This window comes from Chrysochloris asiatica, unplaced genomic scaffold, assembly GCF_000296735.1.
Source record: "Chrysochloris asiatica unplaced genomic scaffold, ChrAsi1.0 scaffold00224, whole genome shotgun sequence".
Classification (NCBI taxonomy): domain Eukaryota; kingdom Metazoa; phylum Chordata; class Mammalia; order Afrosoricida; family Chrysochloridae; genus Chrysochloris; species Chrysochloris asiatica.
The window spans coordinates 2,958,539-2,972,254 of record NW_006408742.1 but is presented as its reverse complement, the minus strand read 5'-3'; the positions used below and the strand labels follow the sequence as shown (position 1 = coordinate 2,972,254).

Genomic DNA, 13,716 nt, shown 5'->3' with positions numbered 1-13,716 from the left:
ATATATATATATGAATTTTTATAACCAGTTTGTTAAACATTTGTTAACCACCACTTCCTTCCACCAAACAGAATCCAGATTCATGTCCTCAAGTACTAGAATTTCATCAAACCTCTGACTGTGGCAACAGAAGACTGATTAAAATAGGATGATGACAGAATTAGAAATGACAAGTGAATGTAGTGGATATATACAACTATTTGGATTCTTGGTGTGGCTCTGTGGGTTAATGTACTGGACTGCAAGGTCAGTTTGAACTGCAAGGTTGGCATTTCAAGCTCACCAGCTGCTCCTTGGAAACCCTATACAGATTCACTATGTGTCAGAATCAACTCAATGGCACTTAACAACAACAAAATACAACTATTGGAGAAATTTGAGGATAAGGGAACAGTAGTTAGTGAGGGATTTCAGGTCAAGGAAGAATTACTTATAAAAGAAGGATTGGCTGTTGTTAAGTGTTATTGAGTTGATTCCAACTCATAGCCATTCTGTATAGAGTTTCCAAGGAGTGAGTGAGTTGGAACTGTTGATGAGTTTAAACCACTCACCTTGTGGTTGAAACCCACCTTTGACCTTGCAGTCCAGTGCTGATTTTGAAGCATCACACCAGGACTACAAAAGAAAATGCTAAGAGTTGTTTATATGCTAATGGGAATAATCCAGTAAATTAGAGAATAATTGATGATAGTGGAGAAAGCTTTTACAGGAAGAAAGTCAAGATCTGAGGAAAAAGAATACAAAGTATAAGTGGAGCCCTTGGCGTTTATCTGCAATGGAGAGGAACACAGAGCATATGGGTAGAAATGTTGGTTGATGGGTGTGTTTGAAAAGATCCCTCAGCAGAAAATGGCTCACATATTAATTAGAAAGTGGGGACTAGGAGAGATATACAGCAAGATTACCCTTAACCTTCATTCTACATCTCAAGAGACTAGGATTTGGAGATGGGAAACAAAATTCATTTAGCTTCTATAAATGAAGCACATTTAACTATAGTTGTGCGCTGTTGAGTCAGTTCCAACTCATAGTGACCGGGTACAGGCTTTCTGAGGGTGGCTGGTGAGTTTGAGCTGCCAACCTTGTGGTTCCATTTAATTATAACTATACTTAAAAGTGGAAGGAGCTCTGGTAGCGTAGTGGTTACAAGTCGGGCTGCCAACCACAAGGTCAGCAGTTTGAAACTATCAGTGGTTCCACAGGAAAAAGATGAGGCATTCTGCTCCCATAAAGATTTACAGCCTCAGAAACCCTGTGCAGTGTCACTGTGAGTCGGAATCGACTTCACAGTACTTAACAACAAAAACAACAACAAAAAGTGGAGTCCTGGTATAGCACTGTGGGTTAATATGCTGGACTGCAAAGTTGGTTTCAACCGCAAGGTCAGATGTTCAAGCTCATCAGCTGGCTCTCGAAAACCCCATACAGGGTCATTATGAGTCGGAACCAGGTCAAAGGCACGTAACAACAACATACTTAAAAGGGGAACCCTGTTAGTGTAGTGGCTTATGTGTTGGCCTGTTAACCACAGGGTCAGCGGTTTGAATCTACCAGTCACTCCAGGTGAAAGATGAGGCTTTCTGCTCCTGTAAAGATTTATAGTCTCTGAAACCCTATACAGGGTCACTATGAGTTGGAACTGACTTAGCAGCACACAAAAAAATTAAAGTAGACTGATGTTTGCATTTCTAGTTTTTAGGGTGCTTTTTCTTTTATAAATCTTTGTTGTTCTTAAGTATTGTCAGTCGATTCCAACTCAACTTGTATCGAGTTACTGAGAAGTGGCTGGTGAATTTGAACCACAGACCTTGCAGTTCAAACTGACTTTGTGGTCCAGTGCTACAATAATCATTTATGAATGCTCTATACTCTGTAGAAGACAGCAAAATAACAAGCCAGCTTTTCCTTTCATAATATCCATCCCTTGACACTCAAAACTGAGGACTCCGTTTTCTTCTCTCTCCCACCTTTGAGAACAAGTATATTACTGATGTAACTGTTTCTCCTAGTAGACAAACCTTTCTGTGACAAACGGAAGCAAACCGAGGGGAGCACCTCTGGGAAGAAAGTAGTTTTAAAAATGTCTTACTTGTTATACCAATAAGAGTCGTAATGGCTAAATCCTGGAACAGAAACTGGTAATTCGAAAGGCTGTTTGTCTTCTGAAAAGAAAAAGGAAAAGAGACTCAAGAAAGTTATTACCCCTCTGCATAAAGTTTGACATCAATTGCATCCATTTGCAACTAAGATATCTCTAGGAAACTACCAAAGAGGTGGTTTGGCTGGAGGCTCTTTCAGTTGGTGAGTGGAGGAGCTGGTGGGATTACTGAAAACCAAGACTGTGAAGCCCACACTAAGTAGGAGGGGCACCAAGCAGGAGGCTCACTAAACAGCAGTGTTTTCTGGGTTGGTCTTTGAACATTGGGAGGATCCTTTGTTCAGGACAAGACTATCCTCTACTAGAAAAATTTTGTTCTCATTTCTCCTTTTGGAATCAAAGTTAGGGTTTGCTCGGGCCCAATAAACAGTTCATTCTCTGTAGGGCAAATGACAACTGTATATGTTCCAAGGCATTGTTCAGGTTTTACTGATTTTAAGTAGATTTGTCTTGTCAAGTCTCATGTTTCGACTCCCCACATCTGAGTATGTAGATAATGACATTTCGTGTTTATCTGCTCTCTTAAACATGAGTTATTGTGACACCAAAGTAGGGCCAAATTCCCATAAATGACATGTCCTTTTCCAAGTCATTTATTGGTGAATGGGAATGACAGAGGAAATCTAAAAACAACAGAACTAAATTAGGAGCAAGAGGCAATACTATATGGAGATGCACCTAGATGAGGTCAACAGAAATAAAACACCCTTTCTAAAGAACTCTTAATGAAACAAAGTTGGGTTCCTGATCCATGTTGGTCGGGGCCATTGAGTCGGTTCAGAATCATAGCGATCCTACACAAAACAGAAGGAAACACCGCCTGGTTCTGTTCAATTCTCACAATTGTTATCTTGAGACTATTGTTGCTTCAAGTGTGTCAGTCCATCTCTTTGAGGGTCTTCCTCTGTATTGCTGACCCTCCACTTTACCAAGCATGATATCCTTCTCCAAGAAAGTTTGTTTTTCATTATTTATATATTGTTGAGTACCAAAAGACATCACCAGACCTGTATTTTTGTGTGTGTGCTATAATACGCCAGTTTTTAAATCTCCACATGCAAGAATATGACATGTGCCGAAGCCTGCTTGCACTGGCTCAGGAGAGTCATTTGCTAACATTTCAGGGCTTTTGTGTGCCAGTTATTTAAAAACAGACACTATAAAAACAACAAATTATACAAACATACCATTAAATAAATTGCATTTACAACAGAGGTAATAAATACTCAAGTCTCTATACGTCCTAATAATTTTACTACATTTTACAGTCGTCTGTACTCTAGAGGTTGTTTGCATGAATTGCATCTATTGGACAGAAGTACTATATACCAGTGTGCATACTGTGCATGTCTTCCCAACTCCACAGTCAATGATGGCAAGTTGGAAGCTTGAGATTGGCTATGGTGGAAATACAACAGATACTGGCAAGTGTCAACATTAATCAAGGCTTGTTTTTCCAGAAAGAATCCATTATAGAACATTTGCCAGTGTACCATTGTAGAGAATCATCTCCTCAATGAATGGATGTGGTTAAGTGTTGTTGAGTTAGTTCCGACTCATAGTGACCCTGTATAGGGTTTCTGAGAAGCCACTGGTGTGTTTAAGCTATCAACCACAGCAGGACTCCAAACATTTAACAATGAATGATATGCTGTGGTAATACCATCCTGAAATTGGGAAGGTAGAAGCTCTGTCCAAACTGGACAGGTGAAAGTGGCCAGGAAAGAAGCAGTGATATGTTCAGTCCTGATCCACAGCTACCACTAGATAAAAGGCTGATGTGTCAGAGAAATGGAGATTTGACGTTTACAGACTTTTCCATGTACACTTCTCTCTCTCTGATTGACAAACCTACTTCTAGAGGGGCTCTTGGCACTCTCATTAACAGGCATTGGAAATTGACAGTGCACCTCCACTGGTTTTACTCTCCACCAAGAGACTAGGTCCCAAGTCATACCCAATAGAGCAGCAGCACACCAACATACTGAATCATACTGTACAGAGCCATGTACTTAAACATACAGAACGAAGTCACGAGAGCTGCACGTCCTTCCCTGCACAAAGAAAAGAAATGAGGTCGGTTATTCTGGGCTGTTCAGCTGGGCTCAAGAGGAAAATATCAAAAGTTTGATTATCCAGTTTTGGTCTGACAAACTGGACAGTCTTGAGTCAATGAGAGCTGGCTAGATAATTTTCAGGGAAGACCAATTTCAAGACAGTTGTCATAGACCTTGATTCAGTTATAGAATCCACATTTAAAATTACTCTTGTCTCTCTGTGGACAGTATTCCAGCTCCTAAACTGAGTCACATGGAGTCTTGGTGTGGCGCTGCAGTTGAACGTGCTGGATTGCAAGGTCAGTTTGAACTGCAAGGTTGGTGGTTAAAGAACACCAGGTGTTCCTCGGAAACCCTATACAGGGTTACTATGAGTCAGAACCTACTTGGTGGCACTTAACAACAATCACAACAAACTGAGTCACATTACCTAAATGCTAGTCCCAGATCTTGTCCCTACTCACTGATGTAACTTGGACAGTCATTTTTCTCTCTCAGTCAGTTTTTCATCTGTGAACTAAGGGCTTTATATAAGATTGCATCTTCAAGTTCTATTTTCATGCAGATGTTGCAAGAGTTTGGCAAGAACTTGATTGAAATTTATTTTTATACTCACCAGCTATTCCTAACAATGAACTAAAAACAACATGTAGACTCAAATGAGTCCTCTATCACATTTGTATAGATTGTATACTATAAGTGGATGGTGCAAACAGTTAGCTGCTAACCAGAAGATTGTAGGTCTGAGCCCATATAAGAGTGTGTCCAAAAAAAAAAAAGGTCTGGTGATTTACTTGTGAAAAATCAGCCATTGAACATTGAAAATCTATGAAGCACAGTTCTACTCTGAAACACATGGGGCTGCCATGAGACAAATGGATGCTGGGGCAAGTGTTTTTGTATTTGTGTGTGCTATTTTGAGACTATAAGTATGTCACTTTATGTTGTTGTTGACTGACTGAAATATAGCACAAAAATAAATTACTTATAAAGTATCATTTTTATCCCTTTCATTTAGAATCAATGAGGCTTAAATGTGCTTATGGTGAAAATAGAGTCCTCCTGGTGGGACAATGATTAAGAGCTCAGATACTAACCCAAAGGTCAGCAGTTCAAAAGACCAGGTGATCTGCTCCTAGAAAACTCAATAGGGCAGTTCTACTCTATCCTGAAAAGGAGCGCTGGTAGCGTAGTGGTTATGCATCGGGCTGCTAACTTCAAGGTTGGCAGTTCGAAACTACCAGCCGTTCTGTGGGAGAAAGATGAGGCTTTCTGCTTCCATAAAGATTTACGGCTTTGGAAACCCTGTGCGGGGGTCACTGTGAATCGTAACTGACACCACAGTACTCAACAACAACAACACTCTAGCCTATAAAACCAATATGAGTTGGAATTGACTTACGGTACACAAAAGCAACATAGTAATGATTTCCTAGGGTTCCAAAACCTGATCTTCAAGCTAGGATTTTTTTTCCTATATCAGGAAAAATGTTTTTCTGTTGCTGTGTGCTCTTCCTATAAGGCAGTTAATTTCTCTTCCTTCCTCACCTCCTTAGAGAGCCCTTCTCATACCACCCCATATGAAGCAGCAGCCTCCCCTTCCAAGTCATCTTACTATCTCTCACATTATCTTTCTTTTTTTTCCCCTTGATATATACTAGTTGCTATAGAGTCCATTCCAACTCATGACAAATCCACGTGTGTCTGAATAGAACCGTTTTCAATGGCTGAGTTTTTGAAAAGCTGATTGCCCCACTATTATTCTGATGTGACTCTGGATAGATTCAGATGTTCACTCTTTTTGTTGATAGCTGAGCTGTTTGAGCCAACCATTCCAAAAAAACAAACCTATTGCCACAGACTCAATCCTGACTACAGTGAGCCTGCAAGACAGAGTAGAACTGCCCCATAGGGTTTCTAACAGAAACAGACTGGCACATGTTTCTCCCACAGAGCAGCTGGTGGATTTGGTTAGCATCCGGACACTTTAACCACTGTGTCCCCAGGGCTCATATTTCCTTGTTTTTGTTTTTTTGAAACGGGGGTTCTGTTAAGTGCTGTCAAATTGGTTCCTACTCAGTGTTATTGTTAGGTGTCACCACTTTTGTTTCGACTCATAGTGAGCCTATGCACAGCTCAATGAAACAGGGCCCAGGCCTGCACTATCCTTATGATACTTACAATGTCTGAATCCATTGTCGCAGCCACTCTGTTAATCTATCTCGTTGATGACTTTCCAGGGACTGGTCCATCCTGATAATCTATCCAAAGTATGAGGGACCAAATCTCACCACCCTTACTTCTAAGGAGCATTCTGGCTGTACTTCTTTCCAACACAGATTTGTTTGTTCTTCTGGCAGTCCATGTGTAGTGTAGTATCAAGAATTTACTTGATGTGGCTTTTCTATGCAGTCTTCTAAACTCTCACCAAATTATTAGGTTGTGGTTACGGAGTGCATCAAGTTGGTTCCAACTTATAAAGTCCTTGAATAGAGTTTCCGAGGAGTGGCTAGTAGGTGTGAACCACTGACCTTGTAGTTGGCAGCCCAGTGCTTATTCTACAGTGCCATACCAAGACTCCAATGATTAGCTGGAATTGTGTAAATAGGGTATACCCAATTCTAATGCCAGGATTGGTTAGTTTTGTCATCCCTCTAAGTTTAAAAGGAGGCATCTCAGAAACAGGAACAAGTGCCATAGGGTCAATCAAGAAAGAAGAACCATGAGCAGAGAATGAGAGGTGAAGAGCTGAGCACTTCCAGGACAGAGCCACTGTGAGCTTCCTTGACCACGTACTGAGTAAAGCTGAGTGTCTACAGAAAGAGGTTGGGTTACAGCATGTCCTTTGAGCATTTACAGACTGGCTAGTGGACTTTTGTAATACATACCCAACAGGCCACATGACTGAGCGGTCAAAGACAAGAATGAGATGTGCCTGCAGTATGGCAGAGAAGAGGTGTTCTTGACTGAAGAACTACTGCATACTGAATTGTTTCTGCTCCTGAATTTTGTCCTGTTTACTTACTTAATAAACTTCACCATCATTAGTGTTATCTCTGAGCTCTCTGTGGACATTGTAACAGATTATCAAAACCAGATGTGAAGCAGAGTGCTGTTGGAGGGATGGTTGATGTAAGAAGAAGGCAAAGAAGGTTGAAGGGTGGAGACTTGCCTTACCTTCACTTCAAAAGAATTGGTTTTGAGTTGATTTTGAGTTGATTCTCCTTGTTAAGTCAGACATGGTCTCCCTACCATTTTTGTACAACGATATATTCAATATTCTTCATCAACACCCTAATTCAAAGGCATCAATTTTTCTTCACTCTCCCTTATTCATTGACCAGCTTTAGCATGCATACGAAGAGACTGAAAATTCTATGGCTTGGATAACGCTCCCTTTAGTCCTCAGAGTAACACCTTTGTTTGTTTTTTAACTCTTTAAAGAGGTCTGCTATTCAGTGCAATATGTCCTTTGATACCTCAACTGCTTTTTCCATGGCCATTAATTGTGGATCCAAGTAAAATGAAAGCCCTGACAATTTCCATAGTTCTGTGTTTGTCATAATATTGCTTATTGTTTCATTTGAGAGGATTTTGGTTTTCTTTATGTTGTGGTGTAATCTATACTGAAGATCATAGTCTTTGATATTCATCAGTAAATGTTTTAGGTCATCTTCCCTTTTATCAAGCAATGTTGTATCATCTGCATATCTGCATATTGTTGTTAAATGCCATAGAGTCAGTTCCAGCTCATAGCCACCCTGCATAGTGTTTCCGAGGAGTGGATGGTGGATTGGAACCACCAAACTTCTAATTCAAACTGACTTTGTGGTCTGTATATTGCAGGTTGCTTTGAGTTTTCTTCCAATCCTGATGCCATGTTCTTCATATAGTCCAGTTTATCAGATTATTTGCTCAGCATGCAAACTAAGCAAGTATGGTGAAAGGATAGGCCTTATGGATGCCTTTCCTGATTTCTAACTATGCAGTATCTTCTTGTATTGTCTGAACAACTGCCTCTTGGCTTATGTACAGGTCCCACATGAACATAATTAAATGCTTTGGAATTCTCCTTTTTCTTAATGTTATCCATAATTTGCTATTATTCACACAGTTGAATGCCTTTACATGGACAATGAAACACAAGTAAACATCTTTCTGGTATTCTGTGCTTGCAGACACCAGCAATGATCTACCTTATTCTATGTTCTCTTTTGAATCAGGCTTGAATTTCTGGTGGCTGCTCCAACCATTTCTGAATTATCTTCAGCAAAATTTTACTTGAGTGTGATATTTTTGATATTATTTGGTAATTTCCACATTATTGGATCACCATTCTTTGGAATGGGCACAAAAATATGGATCTCCTCCTATTGGTCAGCCAGGTAGTTGTCTTCCAAATTTCTTGGCATAAACAGATGAGAAGTTCCAAAGTTGCAGCCATTGACTGAAACATTCCTGGAGCCTTGTTTTTCATTAATGCCTTCAATGAACCTTGGATTCATTCTTTCAATACCATTCATCCTTGATCATATAGTACCTCCTGAAGTGGTTGTACACTGACCAATTCTTTTTGGTACAGTGACTGCATATTTCTCCCATCTTTTTTTGACACTTTCTGTATCATTCAATATTTTGTCCATAGAATCTTTCAATATTGGGACTAGAGGTTTGATTTTTTTTTTTTCTTTAGTAATTTCACCTTTAGAAATGCAAAATCATAACTATTGTCTTTATTTATCTCTGTACTTATTCTGCCTGACTGCCTTCACTAAAAGAAAGCTTCATGAGACCCAGGGCCTCTATTGTTGGTGGTGGTAGTTGTTTTTTTCAAGCTCCAGTCCTGGCTAGTACTAAGGGCCTGCTAAACAACTGTATGCATGAATGAACTAAACAACTGAAAAGAGCTAGAGAAAGAATTATTTTAATGTGGTTAGAAGACCATGAGGTTTTTACACAAAATACATTTAAACAAAAGGCATTCAAATGCAATACCTAGCTCTAGATGGCTGTATGATCTTTGGCACATTACTTATGTACTCTGAATCTCAATTGTTTTATTTGTATGAGAAATAATAACATTCTTACATTTACGGAAAATTTTGACATATAAGATAATAAACATAAAAGTTTGTCATAAAGTACAAACAAATGTTAGTTATTATAATAACCAAGAGTATCCACATTGCTAATTACCTGTAACATTCAACTAAAACACAGCAAAAGCACATTACTGGGGGAAGAATTTAAAAAGCATGGGGGATTTTAGTGGGAGCAGCAAAGATGAAGAAATGTTTTGAAAACTAGTGATGGGTGGTGGCCGTGGTGTTCCATGGAGTCGGTTCTAACTCATAGTGACTTTGTACAGGGTTTCTGAGGCTATAAATCTTTACTGGTGTTGTTAAGTGCCGTCAAGTTGGTCCTAACTCATAGTGACCCTGCATTAGGTTTCTAAAGAATAGCTGATGAGTTTGAGCCGCCAACCTTGTGGTTCAAACTGATCTTGCAGTCCAGTGCTTTATTCCACAATGCCACACCAGGACTCCTTTACAGGGAGCAGAAAACCTCATCTTTCTTCCACAGAGCAGCTGATAGATTTAAACAGATGGCCTTGAGGTTAGCAACCCAACTTATAGCCCACTATGTTACCAGGACTCCTTAGCGATGGGTAGGCTAATTCAAAAAAAGTTTATAAAAAAGCATATGGAGGTATGGAGAAAGAAGTCCAGTGGGGAAGAGAAGGCTTTTGTCAATCTCCCAGATTCAAATAGAAATAATAGAAAGTAAAAAATATATATATAATAGGAATGATCAGCATTTTTGAAGCTGTAATAAATTCCACATTTATTACAATGTTCTCAGTTTTTCTTTTAACTCCTGGTAAATTGCTTTGGCAGTAGAATGTTTGACTGTATTCCACTATGAAGCACGCTCTCAGCACCAAGATACAATCATGGATTCTCTGGTCTGTCCTGGGAAGGGTAATGTGATTTGACTCCAGGAGGTCAAACAATCCTGGGGGAAAATGCCTACTTACTTGATAAGGTGGGGTACGCACTCAATGTTTGGAGTTTTGGAGGTGAAAGGTGAGGCCACAGATGCCTCTTGCTCTGACAGAGAAATGCCCACGTGAGCCATTTTCAAAGCCTGAAAGCAAACAGTCAGTTTACTGTCTGTGTACAATCACATAGGTCTCTCCTGAGGCTCCACAATAAAAGCCAGCTAAGCTCCATACTTGGTGTATGTGGGCTTAAGCACCAGCCTGGAAATGACTCACCTTTGCTCTGGCTGCTGGATAAAGACATGGCAATGGGACATCTAACCAAAGAAGAGGAAACTCTGGAACTAAATTCAATCCCATTTCATCTGTACTAACTACTGTGTCTTTCAGTGATCTTGGTCCAATCCCCCCCAACTCTCATAGCCTTGAGTTTCCCCATCAAGATGACAGGAGGTGGGGTGTATCAAAAGAGATTACCTTTAAAGGGCTGCAGGTAAGACTAATTGACAAAGACCATGATGTCCCCTCACACCCTAGCCTCTACTTACCCCGCAGTCATTGGCTCCATCACCGCACATCCCTACAAAGTAACTAAAAGAGAACAATGTCAATTGCATAAGAGAGTAAAGCAACCTAACCAGCTAATTTCTCTCATTGTAAAGACAATATAGCCTTCATTACTTAAGACTCAAACATATTATTTAAGTACGTTTCCCTCAGAGTCTGGTCTGACCAAAAATGAAGGGTGCCTCAGCAGTTTACACAATGGATTGAGAAATTGACACATCTCTCCTGATTCCAGGAGTCCCTGAGTGGTACACATAACAGGTTTAGCTGCTCACAGGAAGGTTGGAGGTTCAAGTATACCCAGAGATACCTTTTAAGAAGGGTCTGGTAGTCTACAGACAGCTCTTGTTTTATTGCACTTAGCTTTCTGATGCCTGGCAGATATTTTTAACAAATAAAAAGTTTGTGGTAATCTTGCATCAAACAAGTCTGTATGTAAGTACCATTATTGTAATAGCATGCGATTATTTTGTGTCTCTGTGCCACATTTTGGTAATTATCACAGTATTTCTAGCACATTATAATGCTATTGCACACTTAATAGACTATGGCAGACTACAGACATAACTTTTATATACATAGGGAGACCAAAAAAAAAAAAAGTATGACTTCCTTTATTGTGATATTCACTTTATGGCAGGGATCTGAACCAAACCTGCAATATCTCTGAGGTATACCTGCACTTCCAAAAACCAACCACCGAAACCTCTCTGGAGCACAGTTCTGCTCTGACACATATGGGGTCACCATGGCTTGGAATTGACTTAATGGCAGCTAATGCCAACAAGAGAGCTTTCAGCCATGCTGAGACGACAGAACTTTCTGAATCTAGAAGATGCCTAATAAACAAGTGAGGAGGAGGATGGGAAAATATGTATGAATACGGTCAACAGCCAGAAGTACAGAAAGCCTCTGGTACTCTGAGGGGTTCCATTAACAAGAAATCAAGAGGCCCAAATTATGGGCACTTTATTTGAACTGCCTATTCTATCTAAAAATGGAGGCCTTTCAGGTTGCATGAGAAAGATTTCTCTGATTTGGAGTAGAGAGGATGCTTTGATATGAGAATATTTAAATATTCTAAGGGTTATCTCAACTCTTATCACATAAATCTTCACATATCCTAACTGTGATGATGACAGTGTAAAAAAATCAAATCTAACTGTCCATTGTGTCTTCAGTATTTAGGCTCAAACTACCTTTTTGACTTAGTTGTCTTCTCTTTATGACCCTCAGACTCTAGTTCTCAACTCTGAATGCACAATTGACTGATCTAAGGCGCTTTGAAGAAATACCAAGTTCACATGAACAACTGAATCAGAGTCTCTGGAAGGTGGGGTTTTAATGTTGCTATTTCTTGAAAGCTTCCGAGGTGGTTCTCATGTGCAAGCCAGGTAAAAGCTACTACCTTAGCCAAACTGAATAACTCCCTGTACCTCTGCCTCTCCCCTGTCTGCCATGCCTCCATGCAGTTCATGCCATGTGAATTGGTAAAGAACCTACTCCAGTTTCTGAAATTCTTCCACCAGACTGGATTTCTGCCCAGGAGACATTCTTGCAAAGACAGTCCCATTGATCAGTATCTGTAAGGAGCCAAAAAAAAAAAAAGAATTTTTTTTTTTAATTATATGACCTGGTTATGCATGAAAAACTCAGAACACATACATGCATGATGGCAATAGCCACGAATACGGAAAAACCAAGCTTATTTCTAAGGAGCACTCTTTTGGTTCTTAAGATACTCACTAAGACTTCAGTCATCAAGTAAGTCAGCAGTGAAGAGCACAAATCAGTCAAGATGACTGCTGAGTAAACTGTTGGATGAAAAGAGTGACCAATAAGGACTTACCTCAGCTACCCTGGGGAATGTGGTCCTATTTTTAAAATAGGCTTAATGAAACCTTGACCTAGTAGAGTTCAATAGCAAAGGTCAGGATCCCAGAAGAAGGAAGAAAAGGAGGAACTGGCTCTTGGGAAATCATTCAGCCAATGGTAGCTATCTGTGGTTTGTGACTTACCCATAACATCTGACTCCAACCAATTGTAATACTCAGCTAAAATCCCAAATCTAATTTGGTCTGTGGAACAAGGATGGTTTGGAGTATAAAAACTGACATCCAGTTCCCTCCACTTAAGCTTCATTCTACACAGTCTAAACCTTTCTGTGTTTTATATCTGTGTGTTCTCTGGTCTTCCTGGTAGTGAACAGCTTAATGGTTACTCCATCCTAGTGCATTACTCTATTTTACTTACTCAGTTCCTAAAATGACAAGCAATGAAATATAAATAACTTCTCTTTGGGAACACAGTCTTTCTCCAGTTTGTTCATATGTTATGTATGTATATAACTTATTGTCCGTCACAAAGGGTTTGTTCTTCATCAGAATAGTCTTGAGTTTGACCCTCTTAAGTACAGAAGTCCTCTATCAAAAACCTAAGAGTTCCTCTATCTTTGGCCTCCTTCCTGTACAACTTCAGTATTTTCATTACACTATCAGAACGGGCTGCGAACCTTAGGGTCAGTGGTTCGAAACTACCAGCCGCTTCGCGGGAGAAAGATGAGGCTTTCTACTCCCGTAAAGATTTACACCCTCGGAAACCCTGTACAGGGTCGCTATGGGTCGGACCCGACTCGATGGCACTTAACAACAACAACAACAACAATCAGAACTGGTGTGGTGCTAAAGGATAAGCACTGGACTGCTATCCACAAGGTCAGTGGTTCAAATACACCAGCTGCTCCTCAGAAACTCTATACAGGTTCACTATGATGCAGAACCAACTCAAGGACACTTTACAACATGAGACCACTAACCATAGCAATACAGTGATTGTTACCCAAAAGTAATCCTTCTGATTGAGAAGTCACTGACCCATCAATACAATAAGTGGTAAAAATTTAATCAAGTTCACATATTTCAAATTGAGTATGA

General features: G+C 39.9%; 1 protein-coding gene across 1 annotated transcript in view; it reads right to left on the bottom strand.

Moving 5' to 3' along the window:
* Positions 1 to 13,716, bottom strand: part of ATP13A4 (ATPase type 13A4) — a 189,287-nt gene that overhangs the window by 33,571 nt on the left and 142,000 nt on the right. Inside the window, exons 21-25 of the mRNA XM_006873141.1 lie at positions 12,287 to 12,366; positions 10,765 to 10,807; positions 10,253 to 10,362; positions 4,116 to 4,212; positions 2,090 to 2,162 (exon numbers count right to left, since the gene is read on the bottom strand). Coding sequence (XP_006873203.1) covers positions 2,090 to 2,162; positions 4,116 to 4,212; positions 10,253 to 10,362; positions 10,765 to 10,807; positions 12,287 to 12,366 — 403 coding nt within the window. The remainder of the gene's footprint in view (positions 1 to 2,089; positions 2,163 to 4,115; positions 4,213 to 10,252; positions 10,363 to 10,764; positions 10,808 to 12,286; positions 12,367 to 13,716) is intronic.